The 21,710-nt window shown below is 41.5% G+C and overlaps 1 protein-coding gene across 1 annotated transcript in view; it reads left to right on the top strand.

Annotated features, from left to right (window-relative positions):
• The window catches only part of LOC126279406 (SEC14-like protein 2), a 277,669-nt gene that overhangs the window by 215,823 nt on the left and 40,136 nt on the right, over positions 1–21,710 (top strand). Inside the window, exon 3 of the mRNA XM_049979675.1 lies at positions 3,614–3,657. Within this exon, the coding sequence (XP_049835632.1) occupies positions 3,614–3,657 (44 nt within the window). The remainder of the gene's footprint in view (positions 1–3,613; positions 3,658–21,710) is intronic.

Here is a 21,710-nt window from a genome sequence, read left to right on the forward strand (position 1 = left end):
GGAGGGTCCACCGGGGGCTGAACCGCACGGTGATCCTAGATACGGTGTGGGGCGGCGGAGAGGTGAAGTGGACTGCGGTAGTCGTCGTGGGGTTGTGGACCACTGCGGCTGCAGCGGGGACAGAGCCTCTCCGTCGTTTCTAGGTCCCCAGTTAACATACAACATATTCAGACCACGAATATAATGATGTATCTCTAACAGAATGACCTCTTCTGCGTCATTCAGCGCGGATTCCGAAAATATCGGCCATGTGGAACACAACTCGCACTGTACTAACATGACACGTCATCAAAGGCACAGATAAAGGTAGCCTGGACGGGGGGAAGGGTACTCTATTCCATGCCTACTGGACTGACGATTTTTATGTAGAATTGACGCAGGAAGTTGTCTTGGGTTGAGAGCTACCGACAGATGAAGTAAATGAGGGGTGCAGGAGGGAAATGTACTGTGACCGTTGCTCCTAATTTTGTATGAATGACCTGACAAACAATGTTAGTAGTAAGCTAAGACTTTTTGCCGACGATGCAGTTATCTACACACTGAGGTGACAAAAATCATGGGATCAATATGCATGTAAATAGACGGCGGCAGTATCGCGTACATAATGTATGAAAGGGCAATGCTTTGGCGGAGCTGTCATCTGTACCGAGGCGATTGATGTGATGGTTTCCGACATGAATTTGGCTGAGCGACGGAGATTAAGACTCTAAACGCGGAAAGGTAGTTGTAGCTAGACGCATGGGAAAGTCCATTTCGAAAATCGTCAGGGAATTCAATATCCAGAGCTCCACAGTGTCAAGAGTGTGCCGAGAATATCACAATTCAGGCATAACCTCTCACCAAGGACCACGCAGTGTCTAGCGGTTCTAGGCGCTCAGTCCGGAACCGCGCGACTGCTACGGTCGCAGGTTCTAATCCTGCCTCGGGCATGGATGTGTGTGATGTCCTTAGGTTAGTTAGGTTTAAGTAGTTCTAAGTTCTAGGGGACTGATGACCACAGATGTTAAGTCCCATAGTGCTCAGAGCCATTTGAACCATTTTTTGAACCACGCAGTGGCCTAGAGCAGCGGCATATACGTAGAGTTGTCACTGCTAACAGAATGAGTGAAGAAGCGTAGAAGCCAATGAGGAACGACGAACGTAGCCGTTAGAACAGTGCGGCGAAATCTGGCATTAACAAACTATGGCAGCAAACGACCCATGTGCGTGCCTTTGCTAACTGCACGACATCGCCTGCAAAGCCTCTCCTGGGCTCGTGACCATATTGGTTGAACCCTAGACGACTGGTAAACCCTGGCCTGGACAGATGAGTCCCGGTTGCAGTTGGCAAGAGCTGATGGTAGGATTCGAGTGTGGTGCAGACCCCACCAAGCTAAGGACCCAAGTTGTCAACAAGGCACTGCACAAGCTGGCAGTGGCTCCAAAATGGGCTGGGCTATGTTTACGTAGAATGGACTGGGTCCTCTGGTCCAACTGAACTGATCATTGACTGGAAATGGTTATGTTCGGCTACTTGGAGACCATTTTCAGCCATTTACAGGCTTCATCTTCCCAAAAAACGATGGAATTTTTACGGATGACAATGCGCCATGTAACCAGGCCACAATTTTTCCGAATTGATTTGAATAACATTCTGGACAGTTCGAGCGAACGATTTTGCCGCCCAGATCGCCCATGTGATTCATATTGAACATTTATGTGACATAATCGAGAGGACTGTTGTGCACAAAACCCTGCTCCTAAAACACTTCCACGATCATGGATGGCTATAGAGGCAGCATGGGTTAATATTTCTGCAAGGGACTTCCAACGACATGTTGCGTCAATGCCACGTCGCGCTACCGCAGTACGCCGACTACGACGGACAAAAGGAGGTCCGACACCATATTAGGAGGCATCCAATGACTTGTCACCTCAATTTAATGACGTACTATCTGAAAAAAACGCTACACAAATGTCCACGCACGGCTTGGTAAGATTCCAAAGCGGTGCAATATTGGCTTTAAATTTTTCTAAAATGTAAAAGTGTACGCTTCACAAAACACAGAAATGTAATATCCCATGATTGCGTCACCTGCTTTAATTCGACTACTCTCCGTCACTCTTGTTTTGCTTTTTTTTATGTTCTCTCTTCAATGCCATACGGTTGGGGTGATCTTCCAAGGATTTGGTGTCCTCGATAAACGTGCCAAATGTCGTACCTGCGACGAGCGCCTTTCACCTAGTTGTGGTGCAGAGAACGTTTCTTCTGGCTCGGTTCCGAGATGACGGGTGCAGTATGCCATTGTTTGTGGTAGGCACTTTCGCAGCTGTTGCGAGCAACTTTCTCCAGAACCGTCAGACCAACCGTAGCTTCTAACACTACAGCATTAGTTAGCATTTACGCTGCATCGACAACAGACGCCAGCTACTTACTCCGGACAAACTGTTATCCCTCACTGCCACAATATACCTCTGAGACTGAATCACATCATGTTTATTCGGCAACCAATGTGGCTAGTGAGATAACTGACTTGTGTCCTTTTTCCGGAGTTGGAGAAGCGTCACGAAATGTCAAGTGAAACATTCCAGTCATCTTTGCAGTTCTCCCTGTCCCATGCTGTTGACCTGTTGAACTCATATATTTCTAGAATTATATAACATATCTGAACAAGATTTGCAACAAGTGATACTACGCCGAGGGTGCAGATTTCGCTGTAGCGGCAACTTATTTAGCACAGCTATAGCCACACCAAGTGTACATGTACTGTTTATGGCAACGAAGATCCTTTCAAAAAAGCATTTGTTGATACTACTGTTATGATTTATGGGTAATTCTTTCATCGGCAAAGATGCGCTTGGATGAGTTACACGTAAAAACCATAACTAAATTTAATAAAGCTTACTAAGTCGTATTAATTATGTTCTTCCGTGGGATTTCACTATGATCAATTTGCAGTACCCTGACGGAAAAATTCACATACAGTATCCAGAAGGAAATACACATTAATATAGTCAGCTGTAATAATACGTCATTCTACGTGGTACTTCTATCGCATATTACACGTCACTCCCGATTTCAACTACAAAAAGCAGCCTGGAATTGCCAAAGAGCTTTTACGTTCAAGTGGAATATTATCTTGAAAATTTCTCGGGTCCAGACACCAAGAACGCCTGAAGATGGCAAGAAGTCGGCTTGCTGAAATATCGCGCCTTTAGGACTATGCTAGCCGGCTGAATACCCGAGATATTTTCAAGATTTCTGTACGCCGGGAAAACTTCAGATCACACATGGAATATTATCTTTACAATGTCATGTTAATTATCAGATGAAAGAGTTAAACAAAGACAAAAATGAACAAATTCTACATAATTCAATGTGGTGGTAGTGTTCAATATTTATCTCCGTTAAGAGCCAGTGGAAGATATTAGTAATGACTTAGTGATAGAGAGATTCCTTAGGATAAAGCCGTGAAAGAGAACGAACAGAAAAGAATAGATTTCAATTTTCCCTTAACAACACACAACATTTAAAGTAGTCGTTCTGTTTTATTCTTTCTCGCTTTAGCAGCTACACTGTCAAATTTCGTAATAGTCAACTCTATTTGACGTCTCTTTCTTTCTTTTTTTTCAGCGCGAGATTTCGATGCTGATGCTGCGGAGAAAATGCTGCGAGATGTAAGTACGAAATGTTATTCTGCTAAAATGTATATCATAGGATGAAGAAATCATAAAAGTCTTAACTTATAATGTTTCACAGTCTGTTTTCAACACACTTTCCGGGACTTTAAGATCATGGTGGCGTAGATAATTATCGCTGCAGTAATTTGGCCGGACAGAGGAAAACAGGCGTACAGTTCCACTAAACCGATTATTCGTCAGTATCTTGAATCAAATTTCTAAGTTTTCCGCAGAGTCTCGTGGCGTGGGGGATAGAAGACGCTGCAGATGGTGATCAGATAATTGTATGGAAGAGTTAAGTAAACGATTCCCCTTAGAGCTGTCCGCTAGTCATGGTGGTGGTGGTGGTGTTATTGCTGGAAAAAATGGGCTCAATACTACATTACGATGAGCGTACCAATGCCCCATAGTAACTATTTGAATTGTAATTCGTACTTAGCTTATTTTCTTTACAGAATAAAGTACCATTTGCCATCTTGTATCTTGTTGCTATCGGCGGATCGTATGAATTCTACGGTGATAAAATTGCTCGTACTGAAGGTGCATCATTTTATATAGTTATCTAACTTGAAATACAAGAGAAGGAAATATACAAGGGCGTGCTGAAAAGTAAGGCTCCGAATTTTGTATGTGAAAATTCTTAGAGATTTTTAACTAAAATGAAATTATTAAGGTAATGTATTCTTAATGTCTACATATTTATTTCTCAACATAGTACCCCAGGCGCCGAACACGTTTTGCCCAATGAGAGACCAGCTTGTTGATACGTCACTGTAGAATGCTTCACTCTGTTGATGAAGCCACAACCTCACATGTCCTTGCACCGCTTCATCACTATCAGAGTGAAATCCCCAAAAGTATTTGGAAACAGATGAAAATCGAATGCGGCCAAGTCGTGAGTGAATGGAGGATGGCCGATGACAGTGAACCCAAGGTGTCGGATTATTGCTGATGTCGCAGCGCTCTTGTGTGGCATGGCACTGTCATACTAGAGAAGATGGTTCTCTGTGTGTTCATAAACTTTTCGAATTCGAAAATCGACTACAGCTCACTGTTTTTCACGCATCGATATAGTTACGTTGCACGCCATCTTGTTACATGCTAAAATTCAGAGCCCTCTAGCGGCAGAGGACTGCAAATATGTAGACATGGAGAATAAAGACGTAAAATGTTAATAACGTTAGTTCTATGTAAAGGTTTTTCACATACTGAATCGCAGGCATTAGTTTTCAGCTCGCCCTCGTACAAAGTACCGAAAGCTGAAGATCGACCGCCAGCTTGCACACTGCCTTGTTGCAACTTGAGTCCGTCGCATCATGGAGTCTGTGCCACACTGCGCCATGCCCTACCATCAGCTCTTGCCAACTGAAAACAAGGCCTCGGTTTTCCATTCCTTTAAAGTTCAACTCTGAAGAGGCGCTGCAGGTGATGTGTTGTTAGCAAAGGCCTCAGTCATCTGCGACACAGTCCATTAACTCCAAATTTCGCCGCTCTGTCCTGACGGATGCGTTCGTCGTACGTCCCATAATGATTTCCGCTAGTGCTTGAGATTTAGTATTCTCGGCACACTCTTGGTACTACGGATCTCGAAGTATTGAGTTCCCTGACGCTTTCCGAAATGGAATGTCCCATGCGTCTAATTCCAAATACCATTCCACATTCAAAGTTGTTCGTTCCTGTCGTGTGGCCATTACCTGTATAATTTACTATGCGATTTTTACAGTTGGCCCAGCGTGACTGATAGACAAAATGAAATCGTCTATGTGGGTGGATCCCTACAATTATTATTCTATACTCCACCAGTTCACAGCTGTAATTCGCCTGGCCAGGTTTACTTTCTACAACGAAATTGCATTTAGGATTCAACACAGGGCACAGCGCTTGTAATATAATCTGAATACTGTCTTTATATAACCAATAACAAGAATAAGAATTCTTGCAGGTTTTGCAAACTGAATTCTTTTTTGGACGCTGTTCTTGTCGTGGTATTCAGTTCGAAGACTGGTTTGATGAATCTCTCCATTCCCGTCTGTCCTGTGCTGGGCTCTTCATCTCCACTGTAACCAACATCCAAATGAACCGACTTACTGTACTCAAACCTTGGTCTACCTCTCTAATAATTACTGATACACTACCAGAAACAAAGTAATACATACCTTTGAAGGTTACCAATTCACTCAAAAGTTTTATTCTTATTCCTTTGTTAGTTACCCTTTTGTCCCCACCATGCCCACACCCCACTATAATAGCTTCTTATTCATTTCATTAGTCATTTTATAACCACCCCCATCCATCCATCCTTCTACACCCCCCCCCCTTACACTTACACTCCACATGTTTTTTACAGTCTTCAGTGAATGATTTAAGGTATTCTAGACCTTATGTTTCTTCTCAATTGTTTACTACCTCTCAATAATGCTACATTTATCTTTCTTGTTAAGAAATAGGAATTAACCCGCCTGGGGCTTTCATATGTGGTACCTGATTGAGTTGCTAACATTACTATGTCATTTTTACGACATGTAAATAAGGTGTCGCTACTATAACATGTAAATAAGATTTATAGCACCAAGATTACAGCCATATGTATCAATACCACGGTGCACTCACGTTTGTAATTGTATCTCATCAACCATTAACAAATACTAGGATATCCCTACCCTTTTTATTATGTTAAAATTAAATGTGTTGTTTAACACGAAATCTTTTGATTCTTTTATTTGCTTAAATGTTTTTATGTACATGACATGTTTCACATACCTGCGTTCTTTGCACTTATTCCTAAGTAATGTTCCACCACATACAACAGGATTTACACGCCTGATGACACGTACATCATAAATATCGCTACAAACCTCACTGGTTAATTAACGAGTGAGTAGAATAAGTAATTCCACTGTATTGTATTAATCCTAAATTGAGGCTAAATTACGCAACTTAAGAGTTGGCCATGTGTTAATTTCACGTACAATGCTGTGTATTTACCTACTAAAATGTACTTTAAACAACGTCAGCGACTAGCTGGAATGCTATATTTATAGATGCAGCGAATATTATTGCGAGGTTTGTTACTGTTTATGTTTATGCAGGCAACTTCATTGTATACCCAAGATAAACAGGTACTGCAAAGATGTAACAACTACCAAAGAAAATAAATTGCTCATAGCCTTTCCTATCCTACCGGACACTGCGTCCACAGACTAAAAAAAGGCCACCTGCTTGTAACAGAAATTTCTTTGACCATGACAATTTGACACTTAGCCAGCTGTCATTCAGTCAAGATGGTGTAGTCAGTAATGAAACAAAGCAGTAGGCTCTGCCAGAAATATCGACTCTTAGAGAATGTGTCTAATAGTGTATTTTAATACGACAGTATGCCGTCTTAGGAAATTTATAACACTTTAAGTAAGCATTACAAATATGTATTCTTATACTGTTATATCACATGTTATGTATTTCATTGTTATTGTCTAAACTGCTTTCAGAAAACACTTAATAATGGCACTTTCAAGCCGAAATCATGATTGAGTAAGTGTAAATGTGTTGTTGTTGTTGTTGTTGTTGTGGTCCTCAGTCCTGAGACTGGTTTGATGCAGCTCTCCATGCTACTCTATCCTGTGCAAGCTTCTTCATCTCCCAGTACCTACTGCAACCTACACCCTTCTTAATCTGTTTAGTGTATTCATCTCTTGGCCTCCCTCCAATACTAAATTGGTGATCCCTTGATGCCTCAGAACATGTCCTACCAACCGATCCCTTCTTCTAGTCAAGTTGTGCCACAAACTTCTCTTCTCCCCAATCCTATTCAATACCTCCTCATTAGTTATATGATCTATCCATCTGATCTTCAGTATTCTTCTGTAGCACCACATTTCGAAAGCTTCTATTCTCTTCTTGTCTGAACTATTTATCGTCCATGTTTCACTTCCATACATGGCTACGCTCCATACAAATACTTTCAGAAACGACTTCCTGACACTTAAATCTATACTCGATGTTAACAAATTTCTCTTCTTCAGAAACGCATTCCTTGCCATTGCCAGTCTACATTTTATATCCTCTCTACTTCGACCATCATCAGTTATTTTGCTCCCCAAATAGCAAAACTCCTTTACTACTTTAAGTGTCTCATTTCCTAATCTAATTCCCTCAACATCACCCAACTTAATTTGAGTACATTCCATTACCCTAGTTTTGCTTTTGTTGATGTTCATCTTGTACCCTCCTTTCATGACACTGTCCATTCCGTTCAACTGCTCTTCCTAGTCCTTTGCTATCTCCGACAGAATTACAATGTCATCGGTGAACCTCAAAGTTTTTATTTCTTCTCCATGGACTTTAATACCTACTCCGAATTTTTCTTTTGTTTCCTTTATTGCTTGCTCAATATACAGATTGAATAACATCGGGGATAGGCTACAACCCTGTCTCACTCCCTTCCCAACCACTGCTTCCCTTTCATACCCCTCGACTCTTGTAACTGCCATCTGCTTTCTGTACAAATTGTAAATAGCCTTTCGCTCTCTGTATTTTACCCCTGCCACCTTCAGAATTTGAAAAAGAGTATTCCAATCAACATTGTCAAAAAATACACACCATTGCAACAATAAATGTTGATTTCTTTAAAGTCGGTACCGCCATTAGACTGTTGTTTATTTACAGTGTTACATTTACACTCTTCCCCCCTTGAACTATGGACCTTGCCGTTGGTGTGGAGGCTTGCGTGCCTCAACGATACAGATAGCCGTACCGTAGGTGCAACCACAACGGAGGGGTATCTGTTGAGAGGCCAGACAAACGTGTGGTTCCTAAAGAGGGGCAGCAGCATTTTCAGTAGTTGCAGGTGCAACAGTCTGGATGATTGACTGATCTAGCCTTGTAACATTAACCAAAATGGGTTTGCTGTTCTGGTACTGCGAACGGCTGAAAGCAAGGGGAAACTACAGCCGTAATTTTTCCCGAGGGCATGCAGCTTTACTGTATGATTAAATGATGATGGCGTTCCGGAGGTAAAATAGTCCCCCATTCGGATCTCTGGGCGGGGACTACTCAAGAGGTCGTTGTTATCAGGAGAAAGAAAACTGGCGTTCTACGGATCGGAGCGTGGAATGTCGGATCCCTTAATCGGGGAGGTAGATTAGAAAATTTAAGAAGGGAAATGGATAGGTTAAATTAAGATATAGTGGGAATTAGTGAAGTTCGGTGACAGGTCTATATCACTATCGTCGATTTGCAGCAGTGTTTTAGAACATATACTGTATTCAAACGTTGTAAAGTGCCTCTAAGGCAACGATTTATTGACATATAGTCAGCACGGGTTCAGAAAATATCGCTCTTGTGAAACACAACTAGCTCTTTATACTCATGAAGTAATTAGTGATATCGACAGGGGATGCCAAATTGATTCCATATTTTTAGTTTTCCAGAAGGCTTTCGACACCGTCCCTCACAAGCGTCTTCTAACCAAACTGCGTGCCTACGGAGTATTGCCTCAGTTGTGCGACTGGATTCGTGGTTTCCTGTCAGAAAGGTCACAGTTCGTAGTAATAGAGGGAAAGTCATCGAGTAAAGCAGAAGGTATATCCGGTGTTCCCCAAGGAAGTGTTACAGGCCCTCTATTGTTCCTGATCTGTATTAACGACAGAGGAGACAATCTGAGTAGCCGTCTTATAATGTTTGCAGATGATGCTGTCGTTTACCGTCTTGTAATGTCATCAGATGATCAAAACAAATTGCAAAATGATTTTGATAAGATATCTGTATGGTTCGAAAAGTGTCAGTTGACCCTGATTAAGGAAAAATGTGAAGTTATTCACGTGAGCACTAAAAGAAATCAGCTAAATTTGGATTACGCGATAAATCACATAAATCTGAAGGCTGTAAATTCAACTAAATACTTATGGATTACATTTACAAATAACCTAAACTGGAACGATCACATAGATAATATTGTAGGTAGAGAAAACCAAAGACTGCGATTCGTTGGCAGAACACTTAGAAGGTGCAACAGGTCTACTAAAGACTCTGCTTACACCACGCTTGTCCGCCCTATTCTGGAATACTGCTGTGCGGTGTGGGATCCGCATCAGGTGGGACTGACGGATGACATCGAAAAAGTACAAAGAAGGGCAGCTCGTTTTGTATTATCGTGAAATAGGGGAGGTAGTGTCACATACATGATACGTGAATTGGAGTGGCAATGATTAAAACAAATGGGTTTTTTCTTTGCGACGGGATCTTCTCATCAAATTTCAATCACCAGTTTTCTCCTCCGATTGCGAAAACATTCTGTTGGTGCCCACCTACATAGAGAGAAATGATCATCACGATAAAATAAGAGAAATCAGAGCTCGCACAGAAAAATTGAAGTGCTCGTTTTTCCCGTGAGCCTTTCGTGAGTGGTACGTTAGAGAGACAGCTTGAAGGTGGTTCATTGAACCCTCTGCCAGGCACTGTATTGTGAATAGCAGAGTAATCACGTAGATGTGAGATGTGGTGTGGACTCATAAGCCCTCTTATCTATGCTGTTGTAGCTGTGTGATCTGCCATTGCTGCCCTCACAATACGATGATCGAGGTGGGCTTTTTTGCTGCGTGGTCGGCCAGAACCTCGTCTACGGGTGTGGGAATGTTCACGTGACCACTGACACCAGCGTCGTTCCAGTGCTGACGCAGCACGTCCAATTTGTGAGGCAATTCTCGGAAAGGACCATCCCGCCACTCACAAGGGTACAATTTGACCCCTTTCAAACTCCGCTCATTTGGCTGTTGGAAGCACGAATGCGTCACCGTAGCATAGTTTCCTGCCTGTTTCACGCGTTTGCGTCACAATGCGCCTTCTGGCTGTGGGCATTCTCTGTTGGGGGAGTAGGACGTCAAACAGGCCGACTTGGAGCAGAAGAGACGCCACAGGACATTTTCTTTTCCACTGTCTATATTTTTACAAATTAATTCATAAAACTTTGTCAGCATGACCGGGAAGGATTCAGCATTCACATTTGTAGCAGTGGAAGTTCATGTGAAATTTCATCATTTTTTCACTTATAGTTGGCTGCATTTGTTGCTATAGGCGCACTTTTCTTAATAAGTAAGACAGATTCTTCGATGAATTTTTGCACGCACAGCATACAAACCAAACTTACAGGTGTATGAAACTCTATAATTTATTTAGTTTATGAAAAAATGAATGAGCTGTTACATTTTAAACTTCATGTTTAGAAGAAACTCAAATTTAATAGTTAATTACCTGAATTTTGACCATAGTTTTTAATAGATTTGGAAAGTTCTAGAGTTTCATACACCTGTAAGTATGGTTTGTACACCGTGGAAAAGTCATCGAAGAATCTCTCTTACTTAGGAAGAAAAGTGTACCTATAGCAACAAAGGCAGCCAATAGTAAGTGAAAAAAATGATGAAATTTCACATGTAAAAAAAATTATTTTGTTATGTTTCCTAACTTCCACTGCCACGAATATGAATCCTGAATCCTTCCTGGTCATGCTGACAAAGCTTTATAAATTTATTTGTAAAAGAATAGACAGTGGAAATTAAAATGTCTTGTGGGGCCTGTCCTGTTCCAAGTCGGCCCGTTTGACGTCCTACCCTGTTAAAGGATAGCGGTAGACGCAGATGATCGGTACATCAACTATCCTATGCCGTCATCGGATCAACGTCGTCTTTCCATGTTTTCTTCGGCAGTGTATTTGCTTTAATGTGCGTAATGAATTAATCGAAGTACTCAGTTATAATCCCCGATTTTAAATACATTTTTACAATGAGTTCGAGTATTTATGGTCCTCAGTTACTGTTACGGATCTATTCCTTCGGATGAAAACTGTGTCAATATCGTGAGCAATCTGATACTCGAAAAAGATTCCAAGGCTAAGAAATGCCCGAACTTGCGCCATTTATTGCATTTAATCTCAGGATCTGGAAACTTTTTACTGACGGTGGCGGTGACACTGGGACATCCAAGTTCTGCTACATATAGCAGATAAAGGGTCGTATGTGTAACTGTATCGCGTGGCTGACTTTGATGAGCGCTTACGCAACGAATTTAGAATGAGACCAGGCGATAAACTGAAACGCGCTAACTGCACACCCTACTGCTATCTACACTTGTGTTCAAAGCGTACATACGGAAGTAGCTTGTATATGATGTGTCACTGCCAAGCGAAATAGCTCGATGAAACTATTATCATACGTAGAAAGGACTGCTACAGTATAGAACAGAAGGCAAACGAAAGAAACGCCATTGAGACTAACATAAATAGCACTCTTACTCAAAGACATTATAATTACACTTAAGTCACCGCTATTGATGATTGTTTCTTGAACATTACAAAAGGCCTTGGACTTGGTTTGTGATCGCCGCGGATGACACTGCATCCCTTGCAATGTGTTTCAATATTGGCCATACGTCTGGTAAAGTATTCCATCCCCCCCCCCCCCCCCCCCCAAGAACCTCGGTCGTGCTCGATGAGATTTAAGTCGGTGGAAGGGGAAGGCCACTCCATTCGTCGAATGTCCTTTTTTTCCAACGGCTCCTCCACCGGCGCTTCTCGATGCGTTCGCCCATTGCCATCCTTAAAAATGTAGTCAGGGCCGAATGCACCACAGAAAAAACTCGCATGAGGACGGAGTGAAGTGTCAGAACAACGTTGATTTAGACATCAGTACGTCGGAGAAACGTTACACCTCCCGACACCACAACGCCTGATCCACCAAAACCATCATGTTCCACAATACTGACTTGTCCTCATATAGCGAGAGATTCGGAACGCGAAATGTACCCATAAACATTGTCGAACATGATCGTTTTGGTTGTCCAGGTGCCATGCAGTGAAGAGAGACAATTTGAGTGGTAAACTGACCACCAGATTTTTGAACATGGTACACTCACCAGTCATCATTATTTTGACACTGTTCTCCTTCCCCAATGGTCTTTCCAGGAGTGGATTCAGTCCTGACTTCATTTTAAAGGATGGCAATGTGCGACCGTATCGAACTGCGCAGGGGGAGACGAGCTCTTGGAACGAGAGGACATTCGGGAATGGACTGGCCTTCCCGTTCCCCCGACTTAAATTTCACCGACCACGTCTATATGCACCAAAGACCATTCAGTAGTTGTCAAACGGGTCGGTGGAGAAAGAACTCTTTACCAACCTTGTGGCCAGTATGACAACATGTTGCAGAGCATGCGTTGCCAACCGTGGTTTAAATTTTTGTTTTTTTGTTTTGTTTTTACAAATCTAGATCCGTAACACCAAATTGAGGAGCAAATTTCCATGGCCGTGGAATGTATCAGTACAAGAAATTACCACAGAAAAGCAATAATAGATAAAATAAAGTGTAAAACTTCCTGACACATTAAAACTGTGTGCCGGACCGTGGCTCGAACTCGAGACATTCGTCTTTCGCAGGCAAGTGCTCTACCATCTGAGCTACCCAAACACGACTCACGACCCTTCCTCAAGGCTTCAATTCTGCCAGTACCTCGTCTCCTACCTTCCAAACTTCACAGAAGCTCTTCTGCGAACCTTGCAGAACTAGCACTCCTGGAATGAAGGATATTGCGGAGACATGGCTTAGCCACAGCCTGGGGGATGTTTCCAGAATGAGATTTTCATTCTTCTGTGAAGTTTGGATGGTAGGAGACGAGGTACTGGCAGAAATGACGCTGTGGGGACGGGTCGTGAGTCGTGCTTGGATAGCTCAGATGATAGAGCACTTGCCCGCGAAAGGCAAAGCTCCCGAGTTCGAGTCTCGGTCCGGCACACGGTTTTAATCTGTCAGGAAGTTTCATATCAGCGCACACTCCGCTGCAGAGTGAAAATCTCATTCTGGGAAATAAAATGTCTATGAATACTAAAAAACCATAAGTTTATATAATCGCAATGAACAATGTAACACAGTACTTGGCTTAATTTCTCATTAATTTCTCAAGAAATTCTTTGACAGGATAGGCGTGACCCAGAAGGAAATTCTTCAGTTTAGATTTGAAAGCGCGTGATTTTTGAAGTCTTGTTGTAGGTTATTGAAAACGAATGTAGCAGAATACTGCAGGCCTTTCTGCACAAGAGACAAAGAGATGCGACCTAAATGCACACTGGATTTATGCCTAATATTCACTGAGTAAAGGCTGCTAATTCATGGGAATAAGCTGATATTGTTAATAAGAAATGATGTTAAGGAATGTATCTATTGAGAGGCCAGTGTAGGAATACCCAGACTAATGAACAGGGGTCGACGAGAGGTACGCGAACTTATACCACTTTTATCCCGAAAAGCCCATTTATGAGCCAAAAATACCCTTTGGGCATGGGGAAAGTTACTTCGAATTATAATACCATACCTCATAAGTGAATGAAAATACGCTAAGTAGTTTACTTTTAGTGTCGAACTATCTCTTACTTTAAGTACTATTCCAGTAGTAAAAGTGGCAGCATTATGTCTTTGAAAAACATCCTCGACGTGGGCTTTCACGGCAGTTTACTATGTATCTGAACACCAAGAAGTTTGAATTGTTCAGTCTCACTAATCATATGTCCATTCTGTGTAATTATGAAGTCAGTTTTGTTGAACTGTGTGCTAGAAACTATAAAAACAGAGTCTTAATGTTATTTAGTGTAAGTTTATTCTCTACAAGCCAAGAGCTTATGTCTTGAACTGCACTACTGGAAACAGTGCCAAAGTTGCACACAACATCGTTAACTAGCAAGCTAGTGTTATAAGCAAACAGAAATATTTTAAAATCATCTGCAATACTAGAAGGTATAACATTTCTATAAATAAGGAACGGAAGTGCTGCCAGCACTGTCCCTGGGACATCCCCCCCCCCCCCCCCCCCCCTCTCCATTTAACCGTGCTCCACTCGGAACCTAAATCATAGCCATTCTCAGTAGTGTGGAGAATGGCCTGTCTGTTCTTAAATTAAGAGGTGAACCACTTGTGAGCTACCTACCATATTCCATAATGGTCCACCTTTGGGAACAATATTTTGTGATCAACACAAGCCAATGCCTTAGATATACAAAAAAGAGCCTAGCTTTCGAAACCCTTTGTTTAATCCATCCAGTGCCTAACAGAGAATAGAGAATATAGCATTTTCAGTTGTTAAATCACTTCTAAAACAAAACTGACATTTGACAGCAAATTACGTGCAATGAAATGATCAATTATCCTTACATAAACAGTCTTTTCAATAACTTTAAATTTTAACATACATTGAAGGCGTAGATGCCACAGATGTTATGGTGATCACTCACCCTACTAAAAACCACGTTCAGTCTACCATAATGTCCAGGCGACCATCTTAAATTTCCATGACTTCAGTGTAACTATTGCCTTTGAATAAAAGTGTGTGTTCGTCCGTCTCACTGCGTACTTGTTTTTCCTGCCTTCTGTATTATACTGTAGCAGTTCTTTCTATGTGTGGTCCACATTTAATCGAGATGTGTTACTTAGCAGCGACATTTCATGCAAAAGTTACTTTGGTCTTTATGTTTAGCATACCAGTGTACATTCTGGCCATTGAAACTGGAACTCCATGACTGCAGATGTCAAACTGCCGTGAACTGTACTACATACTTGGATACGCTAACAATTAGCATTTTTGCGCAACTGTGCAAAGTAAGTAGGATTACGCCATCTACGTACTGTGTATAAGAAAGACTACAATGATCGCATTTGAATGTTGGTTGTTTCTGTTCACATAATATGCAAAAAACTGGTGATTTCTCAAACTGGGGATCAATCAAGAATGGGGTGCCGCAAGGTTCGGTCTTGGGTCCTCTGCTGTTCTTAATATATATTAATGACTTGCCATTCTATATTCACGAAGATGCAAAGCTAGTACTTTTTGCCGATGATACAAGTATAGCTATCACAGTCAACAGACAAGAATTAACTGGTGAAATTGTAAACGATGTCATTAACTGGTTCTCTGCAAATGGGCTCTCATTAAACTTCGACAAAACACAGTATATACAGTTCCACACAGTAAATGGAATGACCCTATTAATAAATATAGACTTCGATCAGAAATCGGTAGCTAAGGTAGAAAATTCAAAATTTCTAGGTGTATGCATTGATGAGGGATTGAACTAGAAAAAACACATTTTCTTTCTCTGCTTTCGTATGGCATCATATTCTGGGGTAACTCATCATTGAGTAAAAGAGTGTTCATTGCACAAAAGCGTGTAATCAGAATAATTGCTGGAGCTCATCCAAGATCATCCTGCAGACACTTATTTAAAGGTCTAGAGATCTTCACTGTAGCCTCACAATATATATATATATATATATATATATATATATATATATATATATATATATATATTCACTTATGACATTTGTTATTAACTGTCTGAACGAATTCAAAAGTAATAGTAGTGTACATGTCTACAACACTAGGAGAAAGGATGATCTTCATTACTCAAGGTTAAATCTAACTTTGGCTCAGAAGGGGGTAAATTATGCTGCCACAAAAGTCTTTGGTCACTTATCGAATAGCATCAAACGTCTGACAGATAGCCACATAGCATTTAAAAGGAAATTAAAAGAATTTCTTAATGACAACTCCTTCTACTCATTAGATGAATTTTTTGATATAGTAAGTGCGTAATTTCCCCTACCCCCCACCAAAAAAAATTAAAAACATTAAGTGTCACGTAATATTTTGTGTAATTGAATACCTTGTATTGCCCCTTTTTTTAACCTGACATGTTCCACATCATTACGAAGTGCCGTATTCATGATCTATGGAACAAGTACTAATCTAATCTGAGAAAATCGTCTTATGCCTCGCCTAAGGCAAAAAAAGGTCTACCATCACGTGTTGGACTTAGACAACGGCAGGGTAGTCTGTAATGAGATTGCGGTTTTTCGCATAATTATTATGATCTCCCGACTGTCACACAGGAATGGAATCAATGAGTTCAGTATAGGGTTCCCCATTTCTACAACACTCCAAAGAACATTAATGAGTTTAGAGTAAAATACTGTATTAATAACTTTAAATGTAAAAAACTACGGAGTTTGCTTAAACGCTTGGAAAATATTGAAAACTGAACACTGACACATAGCTTTCCACCACGAGGATAATTTCCGACAAAATCGAATTTACCCTTTTATTTTACTTTAGGCAACTGCTCTCTGTCACTTGCCAAAAAAAAAGTCCTGAGAACTGTAACGAGGACTATCCAGAAAGCAGCAAACGTTTTCGTATTTCGCGGTGGTGGGTGGCGCTACAGCCGCCATCTTGGTGCCGTAACGTTCCTAAACTCAGCATGCATCCGGCGGTGGTAGAGTGTGGTCTATATCTCTGTTGCTTAGCTTTCTGTGACGTGTTAAAATGTGCGCTGCAATAGAAAATCCCGCCACTATTGAGGTGCGTTCTTTAATTTTTTTTTGGCAAAAAATCTGCAATCCACCTGAAATTTATCGCGACCTTTGTGATGTGTATGGAAAAGGAATAATGAGTGAAAGAGGAGTGAGGCAATGGCGCACTGTTTTCAAATGTTTATTATGAGAACCATAGTAGTTTGACAAACTGGTAATGAACATCAACGGCGAAATTCGTGAAAATCGTCGTTTCACAATTACGGAACTTTCGCAACATTTTTTTTCAAATTTTACGGAGTTTGGAGCTTGAAATTGTGGTGGAGGAGCATGGTTACCACATGTTTTGTGGTAGATGGGTTCCCAATATCCCAAAGCAAAGCCGCGCGGGGTAGCCGCCTGTGTCTGTGACGTCATTCCACGGTTCGCGCGGCTCCTCCCGTCGGAGGTTCGAGTCCTCCTTCGGGCATGGGTGTGTTTGTTGTCCTTGACGTAAGTTAGTTTAAGTAGTGTGTAAGCTTAGGGACCGATGACGCCAGCAGTTTGGTCCCATAAGACCTTACCAAAAATTTCCAATTTTTTTTCCCTAAAGCTAAATCACAAAAACAGGGACTGGATACACCACTGACTTTCCTCTAGGATTACGAGAAAAGTGTTAACAAAGTTGTCGATCGCATCGTAACTTGGGGGGAGACTTAGGTGAAGTATATCAGTTGTGAAACAAAAAGGATGTCGATGGAATGGGGATACACAAATTTTCTCAATAAAGTGTTTGCAAACGCTGTCAGGAAGAAAAATTGTGGCTACTGTGTTTTGGGACACCGAGAGAGTGCATCTCGTTGATTTTCTTGAACGTGGCACAGTTATTAAGTCAGAGAGGTATATGTTGAACAGTGACAAAATTAGGTAAGGCGCTACAAAACAAGCGTCGGGAAAAACTTAGCGCAAAATTTGTGTCTTTTCATGACAACGCACGTCCACACACGGTCAGTCGTACCCAAGAGTTCCTACGGTGTTTTGAATTGGAGGTGTCTGATCATTTATCATATAGCCCGGATATGGCGTCGAGCTACTGACATCTCCTCCTCCCAGCAATGAAAACATGGCTCGCTACACAACGACAAATTTCTACAGAGATGGTATTGAAAAATTTGTGATACGGAATGATAAGTACCTCATTTTCAATGGCGATTATCTAGAAAAACAGCTTAAGAGTACACCTTTAAAATGTGTATAATAAAATTTGTTTTTTTTCCATATTGTTAATTTTTTATTTCAAAACATCTGTTGCTTTCCGGATAGCCCTCTTATAAATTCAACGTTACATCAGCTTCTGATGACACGATCGTGTCTTTCATCACGTCATTTCTTTTCCATAGTTGAAAATATTCTCTCAGCAAAGGCGTTTTATACCGGTACAATTAGTACAAATGAAACGAACATATACATATTTGGTAGTTCTGACTTAGTAGACTTGCTGACAGGATAAACTCATTCACTTGCTATGCTTTTAAAATTGAGGTCACACGTTTCACTGAGAGTGAATTTACATTTACAGAATTCTTCATGAAAATGATAAAGATTGAAATTTTCAAAAATCCGAGAAGAGGTAAGAGACTTGCTGGTTTTCCATTCATGAGTAAGTTTCACTACATGCAAATGCTCAAGAATATTACCATAACTGAAATCAATTTATTTTTCCATATATTTCAAAACGCTTCATAAAAATAGCTAATTACTACTCATTCTTCTCTGTGTCCCACGTAAAAGTTTTTCAAGCAGCAGTTTTGTTTCCATACCTACTAAATTATCTATAACTCTGTTAAGAATTATTTCCCTTAAGTTACTCATAGTTTCAGATGTTTCGGCTGCTGTTGAGTGAGTTTCCTCTAATTACAGATTTGTTGCGTGAAACAACTGACACACATTACAGAAAACGTGGATCTTGAAATATCTCCTTCTGTTGAAAAATCAATTTAAAAAAATTTTAAGATAACCTGGATACTCTTCAATGTTTTGTAAATATCTTGAACATGTATGAAAATTTCTAAGTCTATCTACAGCTTTGCCCAAAGGCTGGAAGTACATGACGGTGTTGAACGACTTTGCATGCTATTCACCATCTGATCAAAAGTACTTGTAGACATTAATGTGGAGTGTTCCACTCTTGTTCCTCATGACGGCTTGACCTCTGCTTAGGTCAGTTTCAAGGTTCCTGTATGTCTAGAGGAATGGCAGCCCTTTCTTCCTCGAGAGCTGAAACCGGAGAAGATATAGTCCGATCCACGAACGATGGCAGTTCGCGCAGGCCGAGAAACGGACTGCAATTGCACTGTTGCCGGTTCCAAGCGACAGTTGCGGTACGCGCATACCTGTGCTTTGCATTTCATATAAACGCGTATCACGCAAATTACGTGTCTCACTTTCTTGTGTAGAATTTGTTGCTTACCACCATCATCAGCCACGACAGCCTGCAACAAATGGAATAAAAATTCACTAAATAACTCGCTACGATCGCGTATGATGCTTTCATTGGGTACGACATTGGCTGTCGGAGAGTGCAGAACAAGCCTAAACTCGCCCGCCATAGTTTGTGACTATAGCAAGTACATAGACAAAGAATGGGTTCGGGGGCGTCCAGACCACCTCACAGCATCCCCTCCCAATTACGTAACGAAGCTACACACGACCTAGCTGCCCTGTAGAAAGATATTTTGATTTGCAATCAGACGTCGAAAAATTGTTACGCACTATCGATAGTCAAGAAAGCTATCGATAAATTTAAACTAGCCAAGACCAGTTACTGTATATTCTTGGTCGTTCTTTAGCTCAGTTGTTGTTTTGTTACTTAGTTCCGTTCTTACTTGCAGTTGAATTTAATGTAAGTGCTGCCGTTTATTGCTTTTTTTTTTTGCTGTGGTGATAGTTTCTAATTATGGATAAGTTTGTAACAAGAAAAAAGATGAAAACCGCTTTTGAATAGTTCGCTAGCGTTTTGGTAAGTTAAAGTATGTGCACACAACTGTAATAGCCTAATTACCAATCTTCAGTAGTTTAATGTTAGCACTTGAGTCGTTATTTGTGCCTAGTCCACTTTCGAAATCACTGACCTACCCGTTCTGCTGTTACTGGTTCTGTATTGAAACATAGCACTCCCCGCGGTCTTGCATACTAGCGGGTCCGCCTCTCGTGACATCTAGTAGTCAGTTCTGCATTACTTAGGGGTGCGCTGATACTTTAGATCAGATTGTGTGCACTGAGGTGACAAAGTCATCGGGTAGCGATATGCACACTACAGATGGCGGTAGCATCACGTAACAAGATGGCCGTGCACCGGTGAAGTTGTCATTTGTGCTGAGGTAACTCTTGAGAAAAGGTTTCCGGTGTAGTTATGGCCGCACGATGGGAATTAAGACTTTGAACGTGGAATGCTAGTTTGAGCTAGTTGGAGCATCCCATTTCGGAAATCGTTAGGGAATTCAGTATTCCGAGATCCACCAGTGTCAAGAGTGCGCCGACAATACAATATTTCAGACATTGGCAGCAGCATTTGAATAGAGTTTTCAGTGCTAACAGAGAAGCAACGCTGCATGAAATAACTGCAGAAATCAATGTGAGACCTATGACGAACATATCTGGTAGGACAGTGCGCCGACATTTGGCGTTAATAAGCTATGGCAGCAGATGACCGACCAGAGTCGGAGCACAACATTGCATGCAGCCCCTCTTCTGTGGTCGTGTCCATATCATTTGGCCCCTAGACGACTGGAAACAGTGGCCTGGTCAGATGAGTACAGATTTCAGTTGGTAAGAGCTGATGGTAGGGTTAGAGTGTGGCGCAGCTCCAATGAAGCCATGGGCCCAAGTTGTCAATAAGGCCCTGTGCAAGGTGGTGTGGGCTATGTCTGCATGGAATTGACTGGGTCCTTCTAGTCCAAATGAACCGATCATTGACTAGAAATGGCTATGTAAAGATGGAATTTTTATAGATAACAATTCGTCATGTCACCAGGCCGCAGTTGTTCGTAACTGGTTTGAAGAACATTGCGTAGAATTCAAGCGAATGATTTGGTCTTCGATCACACACTTGTAGAACATCATCGAGAGGTCAGTTCGTGCACAAAATCCTGCACATGCAACACAGTTATGGCAGCATGGCTCAATATTTCAGTAGGGGACTTCCAGCGACTTGTTGGGTCAATGCCATGGTAAGCTGCTGAACTACGCAGGCCAAAAGGAGGTCCGACACGAGACTAGGAGGTATCCCATTACTTTTGTCACCTCAGGGCACGTCTTTTCTGGATAGTAGTCGCGAGGAGCCGTTCAGATATTGTATGAAGTTGAGTATGGCACTTCTGAATCCTTCGATTCCATATTCACGTGACAGTCACAGGATCCCGACCAACGCAAAGGAAAAATCGCAGAAGGATAAACCGCAGTCTGGGCGGGGCACGAGCATACCGCTGCCGAATTCTGACAAGTATTCCTGCTCCCTATACAGGGTGTTACAGAAAAATACGGCCATACTTTCAGGAAACATTCCTCACACACAAAGAAAGAAAATGTGTTATGTGGGCATGTGTCCGGAAACGCTTACTTTCCATGTTAGAGCTCATTTTATTACTTCTCTTCAAATCACATTAGTCATGGAATGGAAACACACAGCAACAGAACATACCCGCGTGACTTCAAACACTTTGTTACAGGAAA

The sequence above is a fragment of the Schistocerca gregaria genome, chromosome 1 (genome assembly GCF_023897955.1).
Source record: "Schistocerca gregaria isolate iqSchGreg1 chromosome 1, iqSchGreg1.2, whole genome shotgun sequence".
In the NCBI taxonomy this organism is placed as follows: Eukaryota; Metazoa; Arthropoda; class Insecta; order Orthoptera; family Acrididae; genus Schistocerca; species Schistocerca gregaria.